This window comes from Thermobia domestica, chromosome 2 (genome assembly GCF_964235325.1).
Source record: "Thermobia domestica chromosome 2, izTheDome1.hap1.1, whole genome shotgun sequence".
NCBI lineage: Eukaryota > Metazoa > Arthropoda > Insecta > Zygentoma > Lepismatidae > Thermobia > Thermobia domestica.
In genome coordinates, this window is record NC_137455.1 from 48,285,115 (window position 1) to 48,299,247 (window position 14,133).

The 14,133-nt window shown below is 36.3% G+C and overlaps 1 protein-coding gene across 2 annotated transcripts in view; it reads left to right on the plus strand.

Moving 5' to 3' along the window:
* The first annotated feature begins 11,729 nt into the window (after window positions 1-11,729).
* LOC145671747 (FAD-dependent oxidoreductase domain-containing protein 1-like) overlaps window positions 11,730-14,133 on the plus strand; it is a 36,592-nt gene continuing 34,188 nt past the window's right edge. Inside the window, exon 1 of one of the 2 annotated variants that reach the window (XM_081740953.1) lies at window positions 11,730-12,320. In XM_081740953.1, the coding sequence (XP_081597079.1) occupies window positions 11,934-12,320 (387 nt within the window). In that variant the 5' untranslated portion in view covers window positions 11,730-11,933. The remainder of the gene's footprint in view (window positions 12,321-14,133) is intronic. The other variant, XM_081740959.1, reaches the window with a different exon arrangement.

Below are 14,133 nucleotides of genomic sequence, written 5' to 3' on the forward strand. Positions count from 1 at the left end.
TCAATACAGATGGCAAGCAATAATAATCTAAGAATAAATGAAAAATTACGTGAAAGTGTACTACCGAGATATTTTGGCGACAAAACCATTAGGGTCCGCGGAAAGGGGCTATACATTGAATTTTGGGTAGGTCAGGAGCGAGCGTTTGAAAAATCATGCTCTTTCCTCTGAAAAAAAAAAAACGGTTTGACAGGGAAGGAGTGAGTTAGTTGATGTTAAGACGCGATACACAGAGGTGATCCTCTGTAATAGTTAGTGTAAGACTCATCGCGACAATGGTCTGTTATGTGAGATAGGCACATTTATAAAACAGAATCGCGACGTTACTCAAGATTGAGTGTATTTTCTTCGTCTCGATCTGAAATATCAATTGTCGCAAGTCTGTCTCAGAACTTAACGTCATATCGGTGTATGCTTTACGAGGAACACATATCACGAGACGAGATGGAAAAAGAGGAGAGTTAGAATATTTTTGTAATAATGAAGAGACTGAGTTTTGAATCTGCAGCTAGGACAATGACTACTAGCATATAACTCTCATATGTAGTTCGCCGTGTAAAATATACAAAAAAGAAGAAAAATCCGAATAGTGGAATTTTAAGTGCATCATATGTGACTAGTGTAGTGTGAACTTTGGAACTGGACCGTAGAAATAGCACATTTCCAGAGACTTTGAGGCAGTGGCGTAGGGAAGGGGGGGCGGAGGGGCCGCCCCCCCAAAGAGGTCCAACAATGTACTTTGGTACTTTGATGTTTGCAATGTTTTATATATTTTTATGTTTATATATTTTTTTTGTTTGTAATTTTTCTATATATACCTATAACAGCACTTGCCCCCCCCCCCAAACACACATCCTGGCTACGCTACTGCTTTGAGGCAATCCAGACGAGAATTATCCAGTAGCACTGCATAAACCAGATGTCTTCGACTAGATCCAGAGATGCTAAGAAAGACAGGCCAGTGCAGCGAAGTAACAACCAGAACGGCAGCCAGTAGCAGCAATTGATATCATCTAGGACAGGCCTGCCCATGAATTGGCTCCCGGAGCCGAAGCGTGAGCGACAACGAGCGGAGATAAGAACAGGTGAGCACAGGTGTTGGTAGCTCCGCCCCTTCCACTGCATCCGATAAGTGTTGCCAACCACACATGATGGTAAAAAACCTACGGCCAAGTCTGGTCACAAATTCGCACGATGTTGAAGCATTAAGCAGACGCAAGCGTGAAATGTGCAGGTGTGCTCTCCCCCTCCCCATTTCGAAAGAAGTGACGCGAAAACACTGCAGGAAATAAAATTGGTGCGTTTTTTGATTCAGGAAGACGCATGATAGAGGTTACAGTTAGCGTTGAAGTAACTAACAAATGAAAAAGAAAGAAAGAAAGAAAGAAAGAAAGAAAGAAAGAAACTAATATTAAACATGTCAGCTTACAGACGTAAAAACGACTGCAAAAATCGAAAACGAATTGTTTCAGGCCTTTTTTAGCTTGCTTACACAATTCGTGACATTGTATTATATTAGCACTCGGTCTGTAACTTGTCACTCGCTTCACGTTTGCTAAGTTGTGAACGCCTTTCGTTGCTAGATTGATAGCAGAACGACGGGAGGTTGAAAATAATAATAATAATAATAATAATAATAATAATAATAATAATAATAATAATAATAATAATAATAATAATAATAATAATAATAATAATAATAATAATAATAATAATGCGTATTATTATTATTATTATTATTAGTAGTAGTAGTAGTAGTAGTATTCGGACCAAAGACGGATGAAAATGGGGATTGGAGGAAATTCATAACGAGGAATTGCATAGTTTATACCGCTCACTTAACATTGTTAGGGTCATTAAGTTTTTGAAGGCTCAGGTGGTCATTCCGTGTAGCCAGAATGGAAGAAATTAGAAACGCTTTCATAATTTTAACTGAAAACCCAATTGGAAGAAGACCACTAGGAAGACCTAGACGTAGATGGGAAGACAATATTAAGATGGATCTTGCAGAAATAAGAGTATAGAGTAGAAACTGGATCCAGTTGGCTAAGGACAGAAGTTAGTGGAAATATGTTGTAAACGCCGCATTGAACCTTCGGGTTCCATAGGCCATAGAGTTAGTTAGATATTATCTAAAAGAAATGTTCAAATGTTGTTAAGAGACAATTACACAGAAGAACTGAGTTCCGACCAAACACTATTTTGCCGGAAGGAAATTCCAGTGCAGTCCAGCCCACTTTAAGCGTTATCCGTGCAATCCACGTTTCATGTTCAAGACATTGGGAATAATTGTTCGTATCATTCAGTTGGAACGTTCCCTTCCAAGTTTACGCTGTTACAGTAGGCCTACAACATCGTGACTTTCAAAACCAGTCAGTAACTATCGAAGAAAGACACGCGTGTAGCTTCAGTCGTTGATATGATTTAACATTCTTTTTCACTTTTAACAAGCTACCGGCAAGCAACCAGCCAGGGACAATATATTTTTCCTTATTAAAAAGACACTTTTTGTTAAAAAAAAAAAACTAATGGTACCCACTAATGGTCACTCTTAAAAATGGAAAATCTCTTTGGCTCTCTTAATATTTTGTTTGATTCTTTGCGATCAAAGTAACATTAAAAGTGGAAAAAATGAAATGAAATCTTTGGGTTTTACGTCCCACGGTTATACCGGTTAGGCTAAAGGAGACGGTGATGATGAGTAATGAATGAAATTATAGAATGAAGAAAGTGGGAGGAAATGGGAGAACCCCGAGAAAACCCATGCACACGGTGTTTGTCCACCGCAAAGTTCACTTGGCGGGGGCTGGGATCGAACCCGGAACCCCAAGCACCAGATGTGAACGTTCTACCACTGAGCCACCGCGGCCCCACTTTAAAAGTGGAGTAAGAAATACTATTCTTCCTATTGATAGTGGCTTCTAATCTCCACAACCAACCCCTTGCTAAGCCTATTCGTACACACATACATGCATAAGCTAATTTTCTGGAGATAATACTTAGATAATTACAAACAAGTGCTACAGTATTTTTTTTTCGTATCAACAGATTATCTGTTTTCCTAAAAAGCGAAACAACATACCCACACTCGGATTAAGAACTTGATAATATATATATATATATATATATATATATATATATATATATATATATATATATATATATATTGAAAACTGGTTTTCCATTGGGCAAACTGGCAAATTTTTATAAATGTAAGCGATGGTTTGGTTCCACCACATCCTTCTTTAACAAAAGGAAAGAAAAAAGAAGAAAAGGAACGTACATAGTTTATCATTTGATTGCTGTTACCAGTTTGTGTTGTCTATAGTTAACGGTTACCACATTGTAAAAAACACTATACACTAAATGGCAATCAGTTACTATACATACTTTTTTTTTTTTTATTTGGTAAGCTAGTGATTACCGCCAAGGTTGACAACACTTCCGCTCCTCTAAGGACAAAACCCGAAGATTCACGAAGCACGAACAACGGTATTTGCTCGTAGAATGCTCGTGAGCGTTCACGAGGAGAGTTTCCACTATCTGCTCGCCGTGGCCAGGGCTGATCTAGGAGATTCCAGGATTCCGAGAGAACTTTAGTGAGAAGAGAGAGGATTGAAGAAAGAAGACAATGAAGAACACATCAAAACGACACGTGCACGAACTATGAACGAAAATATATAAAGGCAAAATTTTCATAGAAAGAAATTAATAATTCATTATTTATTTATTTATTTTGATCGACCGGTCACTTCAGTTTAATATTCGTGTGAATATAAAATCTTTGTGTGTGTGTGTGTGTGTGTACAAGTGTGTAAAAACTGTATGATATATGTGTGGGAGTGGAGTGTCTACTTTATCACCATTAAAAAAAATCAACAAAATCGCATGGAAGTCTGTCTGTCTTGTACGCATTCCAGACATCAATTAGGGTATGTGGAAAATTTCGCAAATGTTTTTTTTTTTCTTTTACAGAATGGCAAAAACATAAACAGAAAAAAAGGTGTATGGTTGTAATCTGACCATTCCAATGGAGCATCTGAGTTGAAGTAAAACCACAGATTACCTGAGGTAAAGAGTGTCTTGTGGTTTAACAAATCTCATAATCCTTTTAATTTTTTTTTTAAATCTCTACCGTATTTTTTTTAATATTTCTAAAATTTTAAGCAATCGCAAGTAATTAATGTAATTCATTTACATAACTTCTGTTAATTCCTCTATTTACTTCTTGAGACTGTCCATTAAGGGCACTCCACCATTGTGGTGCGAATATTTAAATATTTCATTTGTTCATATACATACGCGCACACCTCGAAATCTGGCTATGCCCAGCGCGTTCACTTCAGCTCACCACAGGTGTGAGATCACATGCATCGAAAATGAGTGACAATTATCCAGTTAGTAGTAGAGAGGCAATGCCAGGGCTTAAAGTGAGCCAGAACGCGCCGGAACTGCATTCCGACAAATCAGCCTACTGTCGGAATTTAGTTCGTGTGCAACATTTATCACTTTATAAATTTTATGCATTAATTTTTAATTAATATTTTCGTTCCGTCTATGAAACGGCTATTCATATGATTTATCAAACCAGATCAGGAACATGGATTATTTACTTTCATTATTGACTATGTTCTGGCAAATCACTGTGGATAAGTATTCTGGCCAGGCGGCTATTCACTGAAGCCACTTTAAGCCCTGGGCAGTGTGTATACCTAACGAGCATCATGGGAAACCTGGAGCATGGGCACGAACTCTGTTTCGACCGGTCATCCTGACTGAGGTTTTACCTGGTACCTTTTATCAGGCCAGGGTCGCTGTCTTTTCACTGAATACGCGACAAAACGTACTAGCGACAAAACGTACCACCGACAAAACGTACCACTTACCCTGAGGAATGCTTGTGAAGGATATTCTAAAAACACTTTAAATAATGACAAGCGACAAAACGTACCACTTGACTGGAGGGCTACTTGCGAAGAGTCTTCCAATCAGCCATCAAATAATGACAGGCGACAAAACGTACCACTTGATAGGACAGCATACAAGTATATATACTCGTATTTCGGCCAAAATAAGGTTAAAAGTTGAACAGATTGATGTTGACAAAAGTACCGATGCAAGACCAAGACTACGACTAAGGCTAAGACTAAGACCATGCCTGCAAGATTCTCGCAACACCAAGACCATACCTGCAAGATTCTCACCAGACCAAGACCAGCAAGAATCTTGCATATGCAATATTTGAATATTTGCTGATTTCCATCAGACGTTATCCAGGCTTTGGACCAGAGACGGATAGGTATTATTAGACGGGCGCTTTCTCCCACAAGGGCCACCAGCATCTCAATGTCACAAATCAAGTTGCACAGTTTTCTTTCTATATTAAGTCAATAGTATTAACAATTGGCAATTAAAACCTGATATTCTTTCATCAGCATATTATTCTGAATTGTTCAAAATATTATATGAAGTTCAAGGAGAACGTAGGCCCTATACTGTATTACAGAATTAGCAGATGTTTTAGTGTACTAGTTTTTGATGCTACTGTATCTATCACTTTTGCATTCGAATATTTTTAAATAAATCTTTTCCAATAGACATCAACATAAATGTTTTCAAATGTTCCTGAGACATGGTACTCGTTAGCCTATTTTTAATGTATTTCAGTTTATTTCAGTTTTGAAAAATTTCTTTCACATGTTACCTGAGTTACGGGCAAAGTCAATAAAAATTTGTATGCTGGAAACCTGGATAAGTATTACTGCAAAATTTACAATTCTGCAAAATCAAAACGCAGCACATTGGACAATTTTGCAACACGTTTTGCATTCGCTTTCCTTGTAAACAAATGTATTTTCTCCTAATTCTGAATCACTTGCACCATCAGCACAGTCATTTTATCTCGGTTGTGCTCGTCATCAAGACTGACTTTCCTTCAAAAATCCAAGAGAATACATTTATAGTATCCTTGGAAACTTCTTTACTGAAGTTTTTCAGAAAATATGTAAATTTATCGGAAGACACGTCTGGAAGTTCTGGTACTAGGTTGAAGTGTCTAGGGTCCAAATAATCCATAAAGTACATTGCTTCTTGAATTTTGAAGAAATACTCGAAACTACCATGTCCAATATTGTGTTGAATGCGTCGATGCAGTTCCTGGTCACTGGATAGAAGCAGCTTCATCTTCATATTCACAGGAAAATCTTTGTCCGTCTCTGAAGGCGAATTGTCGACAGGTCAACAGAAAAAAAAAAAAAAGAAATCACGTTCTAAGTCTTCAAATTTGTTATTGGCCCACTCTGCAAAGCTTAATGCTGCATTCTTAACGGATTCAAAATTATCTCTCTACTCTTTCACTTGGAACAGAGTAGTCTGCACCATCCGATAGGACTACACTAGCAGCACCCTCTATTTGGAGATAGTTTAACAGAGACGTCGTCACTTGAAATATCTTAAGGAACATTTGTGCTGTCCGAGTTGTTTTGAACTTGAAAAAAATCTTTTGTATATCCTTTCCCTTTACACCTAGCTTTTGGTTTGATATTTTCTGTAGAAGCAATTTTCTTAATTATTATGATCAACTCTATATACAAAGCACTTTCTGGGTTCGAAAAATGACCAAACTTTTTCTGAAAAACAGTGTGTTTTCTACCATCTTGTTTCCGCAATAACTGTAAGACGCCTTTATTAGCATTTGATCTTCCAAATGTCCATTTGCTGATAAGACTCACGCATAAATATCGCACAGTCATTCAGCAGAACAATGACACAGAATCAATGCAATTTTTTATCAGATGACATGATTGAATATATGAGCGTAACATCACACTTTTAACTGAGTTTCTTAGTGGTTAAGCGGTTAGCGTATGCGCCTGTGTCGTGGGAGACCTGGGTTCGATTCCTGGCGGGAGCTCATGTGCTTCGGATTTCCCGTAAATCAATATGTCCCGTCTCATATAGGCTCGCTGCTAAAAGGGGTCGTTAAACTTAAAATCAACAGAATCACACGTGTAACTGATCATAGGTGAATTGAAAAAAAAACCGAATATTGTCCTTGCATGTTACTTGAGCCATCGGTTAAATTTCCATTACACTTTTTAATATCAAGGTTCAACTTCTGCAGAATTTCCAGCAGTAAGCCGCAAAGACACTGACCTGTGGTAGATATGCATTTTACAATGACAACAATACTTTGTTTAACAACCATTTTAACAACATACCGTAAAACAACAGAGCACTGGCCTGAAACTACTATATCTTGAGTAGTCTAATAGAGCAGAAAATATTGAAGCTTGAGAGACTTCTTTCGAAATATCTTCTCTGATAAATGTGCTGATAGCATTCAAAACATAATTCACCGTGTTTAGTAAAAGTTATGTGACCACTATCCTGCTTACTTCCTCGTATATGACTCTTCTCGGTGACCTTATCTAAATTACTTTCAAGCGGAAGATCAAATTTGCTTAAGAAAGGAATAACATCCAAAAAGTTTCCATGATCTATAGCTGTGTATTTCAGTTTATAGGCTGCTACATTTCCTCTGTAAATGAGCCCTCTTTTACCAATGAGTTTCTGCACTTTGACAACTCGATACATTACCTGTCTGTTGTTCTCAACCTTATACTACCGTTGTCTTACCTGTTCATGAGGTAGTAGTTTCTTAACATTATGTTCTCTTTCGTTAGATATGTATGCATCCACATTGGTCTAATGTATTTTGGAAGACTCGTGTTCTCTTACTCGCTGATAAACGTATTTAATGTTACGTTTGTTACGTACAGAACCTTTAAGAGAAGTTTGTTCGATCTGGAGAATAATCTGTGAACACACTGCAAAAAGAAAATGTTTGAAGTGGTACGTTTTGTCGCGGATTAAATATCCGAAATGTTTTAATTAGTCCAAGACAGGTTGTAATTTATATAAGTGGTACGTTTTGTCGTGGAATAAATATCAGAAATGCTTTAATTAATCCATGACAGGTTGTCATTTATGACAGGTCGTCAAAAGTGGTACGTTATGTCGCGAAAATTCAAGTGGTACGTTTTGTCGCTGGTACGTTTTGTCGGGACACCTTTTCATTTCCTTGCCCATCCCTTCTCTTGGCCTGGTTAGTCGCCTAAAGGCCTTATTCGCTTCAGCTCAGTTCACAGATAGCACTGGATGACTATCGTAATAAACTTCAGAAATTTTGGGGCGGCCAGTAGCCCCACTTTTCCCCTTAAGTTACGCCTATTATCTAAAATGTACGGAAAAATTTAGAGAAGTCTTTAATTTGCCTTTTTTTTTTTTGTCGAGAACAGAACCCAACGAACCCGTTCCTACTCCTACTCCTGCTCCGACTACCGCTTATAGTATGGATCCGTATAGTAAAACTGCACGGTATCTTTCAGTGTTTATATATTTTTCAAAATTTTTGGGTAGACCCGTGCCTATTCGCTAAAGCCGCCAATGGGAACACAGGATAAAGGTACGTTGAGGGCAGAATAATAAATCCGAGGGGTAAAATGGTTAATTAGCTTAATGCGTAAAATGCTTAAAACTTGCCATTACTAGATTTAATGGTTTCTCGCCCTAAGCCAAAGGCGTTTGCCGTCCCTCAGCCCATATAAAATGAAAACACAATATATATTAATAACACAAAATTATTAAAATTAATACAAAAAAGTTGAAGCAAGGATTTACATAAAATAAGATTTTTAATATATATATATATATATATATATATATATATATATATATATATACAGTGGCGGCGATACTGGCTTCGGGGCCCCCCAGCAAAAACTTAACAAAAGGCCATGTGTTACTCGAACTTCATTTAGAATTTATGTATGCGTACTATTGTACCATTTTACATTGTTAACAGTATTACCACTATGATTACAACTACTACGAATATTATTATTATTATTATTATTATTATTATTATTATTATTATTATTATTATTATTATTATTATTATTATTATTATTATTATTATTATTATTAATAATAATAATAATAATAATAATAATAATAATAATAATAATAATAATAATAATAATAATACAGTATAACCAGGGTTAACCGAACTAAAGTAGGGGGATTATTTCAAGTATATTTATTTGTTTGTTAAGTCATGGGCAACTATTACCGGGCCTGTACTACAATATTTTTTAGTTATCTGAAATGTTTTGAAGATCAAATAACTTGAAAACTCGCTTTGTAGGCTACACTTACGTTCTTTATTAAATTTAAGGAGCTCCATAGTCTAGTGGTTAGAGCGTTGAATTCATATCCACGTAATCCCGGGTTCAATCCTGCGCTGGAGTACTCCAAACTTTTGGCATCTCTCCAGTGTCGTAAGGAAAACTAGGGAGTGATACGGGGAGGAGGGTGACGCAATGGACTGACCACCTGTTCCTCACTCAGGTGGTCGTAGGTCCATCAGTCGTTAACATATGGTGTTGACGCTGTCTCAGAATTTAACGTCTGTCATGCCAGTGGTTCAGGTTTTAGTTTTTGTAAGTTAAATGAACACTTTTAGGACTACAGTACATCTATATGTAGTTAGTACTAAAATAGTTTATCTTTAAAGCATGTGGATTAGGCATAGCCTAGCGCGTCCCCTTCCTCTAGATTGTTCCCGTGCAGTACAGTACATGTTTTTTGATTTACGATTTGGGATAATTCCGGTTTCGGTTATCCGAGATTATACATTCCACACAGAGGAAAGATTAATGCAGAATATTTTTGTGTACTAGCGTAAAATATAGTACTTTCATTGCCTAGAATAAAACGGAATGGAAACTCTTCTTGTATCGTCACACCGGAACACGAAACACACAAACACACATAAATATAAAACTAAGGAGAGGTATTGTAAGCATCATTATTACTATATTTCACTTGGGATGGAATAGAACACTAAATTTTTAAGAACTGTTTACACAATAACCTTCGGTTCTTCAGGAGCAAAAATTTGTCTATAATTTTATCCGTTTTTTTTTTCATGTTCAATGCTCAAAATGGCAAGCGCACGCAATTTACCTTCTGTTCCGGTGCTCCGTAAATAATTATTGATAATTTTTAATTTTGAAAAATTTCTGTCTGTTGCAGCAGTTGTGACAGGAAGTGTGAGGTACAGCTGTAAGTCAGTAGTCAAGTCCGGCAAACTTCTCAATAAGCAACTGTTTTCTTCAATTAACAAGTTGCAATGTCTCGAATTTTTTTCTTGGTAGATATTTCCAGCGAAGACAATAATTTATTGAAATACGTTATAATTTATTGTAATACACGGTAATTGTAGTCTAAGATACACGATAACGAAAATATGGCATAATAGACTAATATAAATAATATTGTAAGGATTCCCACATTACAACAAAGCACATGTATAACGACAAGTGCCATTATTTACAGAAGCAGACGATACACTGAAGAGGAAGACACGAAGGAAATCGAAAGGAGATGGACCATACGAAAGGATCCGAAGGAGGACGAACCACCCGAAGAGGACAAATAAAAGAGGGACCACGGAGGAACCCGGCAGCAGTTTGACCACTGACCGACTAACCATTACCTGCTCCGAGGTCGCACTGGACTAGGGTACACCTTTCCTAAGCCCTATGTCGCACTGGACTAGGGACCCTAACTACAACTAAAAACCTCACGAGGCTACCATGAGCTGAGGGGGTTTCCCATAAGTCTCACCTATAACCTAGCAAGTGTTCTAAACACTGCCATGAGCTGAAGGGGCACCCGCAAAACACCAATCTCCTTCATCTGGTCAATTAGGAGAAAATACACTATTAATTTCTCTTTGAAAATTAAAGACATTGTACTTAGAAATTTTATAATAAAATTGGAGAAAGAGAAAAGACACGCCCGGACCGCTATTTGTCTCTACCTACAAAACATTTCAATACACAAATGTTACACTGGAAAATAAAATCTTTGAAAAATCGCAAAGGTCAACCTAACATTCATGATCACACTCATACCTTATTATTTAATTTAATGATTACTTCATTATTTAATTTAGTGAAACTGTAAGAATTAGTTGTAGACTGTGGAGAAACACTTCAAAATGCATTAAAATTATAGAGTAAATGACGTGTAAAAGTTCCTTGGTGAGCGTACTTTGTAGGGGCCCCATCAGGTCCGGGCCCCCCCGCGCCGCGGGGTCTGCGGGGCCCTTATCGCCGCCACTGTATATATATATATATATATATATATATTTAAAAACTTATTTTTTGTAAATCTTTGCTTCAACTTTTTTGTATTAATTTTAATATTTTTTTTTATTTTGAAACTGCTGTCAAGAAAGATTTGAATTGTTTCACATAGGCATTTTTTTAAATAAATGAAGCAATTGAATGATTACTTTTAGGATTGATTGAAGCCAATGCATTCGTAGAATGAATTTAATACTTTGAGGACATTTACTCTTACTTTAATCATATTCCTTATTCAGGTCTTCATTTTTGTGTGTGTTTGTGTCTTGTTTATCAAATTATCGTCCAATGTGCGCTCTTAGACCCAGGCCTAGTGGTAAATCTAGCCTGGAAGTAATTCAAGAATGAAATTAAAATAGCAAACCCATGAACAAACTATTTTGCTATTTTGATTGGTTCATTGATTATGACATAAATAAACGTAGTGTTTACTTTTGTACATTTTTGTTCATAAGATACTACTAGTGTCATCTCGTAGCCGTTCTTAAATCTACAGCTGATAACAGTTGCGTAGTGAAATGCACATGTTGGATACATGTGTGTAAACACTGAAGCTACAGATAACATCCTTGGTACAGATAATATTTTCAGTTGTATCTGGTTATAAGTAAAGATCTCTTCTTCTTTTTACGTATCTTATCAGAAAAAGTTATGTCAAGGAATTTTTAGATGCAGAATATTTGTCATTGTGTCTAGTTACTAGTGAAATTGAGCATCATGTTACTGCCTACTAGAACGTTTTGTTCACAACATATACGTACCGGTGTACGGAATTTAGTTGGTTTGTCTAGTGTTTTTTCTAATTTCGACTGTAATCGTCACTTTAGTCGGGAGGTCGATAAACATGACGATACATTTAAACTGCCAGAACAAGAAAATCCATTTAAAAGGACTTTGAGAGTTTTAAAAGGTGATATGGTTGCTGTTAAAGAGAAATATATTCCTCAAGACAAATCTTTCAAAGGTGTGCCAAAGGATAAAATACCTGAGCATAGTGATATTGTGATAATAGGAGGAGGTGTTATTGGATCATCCATAGCATATTGGTTGAGTCAGCGAGTGCCGGGTGGACTAAGTATCATTGTTGTGGAGAAGGATCCTTCTGTAAGTATGATTGTTAAATCACCGCAGTGGCAGGTTAATAGAATTTTAACGTATATTCGTCTGTAGTTTAATGGCCTTGATTTAAAAATTCCCACAAAAGTGTACTTGAGCGGAACTTCATAGAAACCAATACTAAAACGAACCTTGCAGGTCTTCTAACCCCCTTCGCTCGCTCAGCTATGTTCTGTGAGGTAAGTAACACTGGCCATCTTATATTTACAAGATACCCAAAACCATTTGTTCTGTCCAAAGTGCACTCTTGCTAAATTTTCTCCTGTCAGTCACATCCTTCGAAATAAAAGAAGCAACACAGCTTGGGGCCTTTCCCCAATATGTGAACAAATAAAATTAAAAAAAAAACTGACAGCCTTTATTGTATTTACAAACTGTTCAAATTGTCTCCTACCTGTTCAATGAAAAAGGTATCTCTTCAGCACTGATTAGCAAATACCTAGGTATCATGACACAACCGAGGATTGGCATCCGATCTCTTAAATGGGAGTATGTTTAGTACAAGGGGTCCAGAAGCACGTAAAACACACAACATTTACAGGAGAAATGAATGTTGCAAGTACTTAGACGTAACAGAACGTAGCCAAATCTAACCTAACCTAACCTAAAGTAACCTAAGCTAACTTGAACTTACCTAAACTAACTTAATATTAGTAGAAATAAGCGAGATTATATCATTTTTTTGGGAAATTCTGCTGGACCCATAAACTAATCTAACCTAAACTTATCTAAACTAACCTAATGTGAACAGAAATTACCAAAATTGTAACATTTTTTAGAGAAAAAAGCTGGACCCCTTCTGCTAAACATAGGCCCTTAAATGATTGTTCGATTAACTCTTTCAAGTGATCCAAATCCTTTGACAATATCCTACATAGAAAAGTCATCCATATTGTGTGAGGTCACATGAATGCCGAGTTTGCCCAAGTGGACCCACCTGAAAAAACCTATGTGGGTTTTTGAACTTTTTGTTAGTATATTATTAGTACAACTAAGGTGATCACATTAAAAGTGATTTTTATTAGATTTTGAATTTTCCTTGGACGAATTAGATGCTTTCACATTAAGGTATATAATAACATTCAACATAAGAAATTTATAAAGTTCTAAATATACTGAATAAATTTAAAAAAAAAATGAAAAAGAAACTTAGCTTGAGATAATTGTAGAACAAATTAATGCATGGATTATGCTTATAGCCTATTTGAAGTAAAATGGGCCAAATGAAGTAAAGTGAATTTTATATTTTTGAAAATACTTTCCGTGAATAGTGTGCTCGGCGGCGCCGAGGGTCTGTGAGTAAATATGTAAATACATTAGTAAAACTATTAGTATTATTTCTTACCTTTGATAGTACACACAAGTATTCTTCAGTAAAATTTGCTTTTCCAAGAGCAAAAGTTAAGTTCAGTCATTTGTTGCTACTCTTCAAATAAGCATTCTGTAGAATCATCACCAGCAATAGCGTGAAATTTTTTGTCAGATTTAAAAAGTCTCGGAGTTCCGAAGGATACATAACGCTTACTATTTCAGATGGTGAATTCAAACCTCCGTACTAGTGGAAGTTTCGAGGTACAGTAAAGAAAGCTGCATTTTTGGGGAAAAACCGTCGTGAAAGAAGTACTCGGGAAATTCCCGCATTTCAATGCACAAAGCATCGGAACTAATACTTTAACAATAAAACTATTTATTTTACGCTGGAAAATATTGAATTTCTGTTACGACATTTTGAAATGTTTACTTTATAAAATATGAATTATATCTTTGTTTTAAATAAATATTTTTTGTATTCATATTTGGC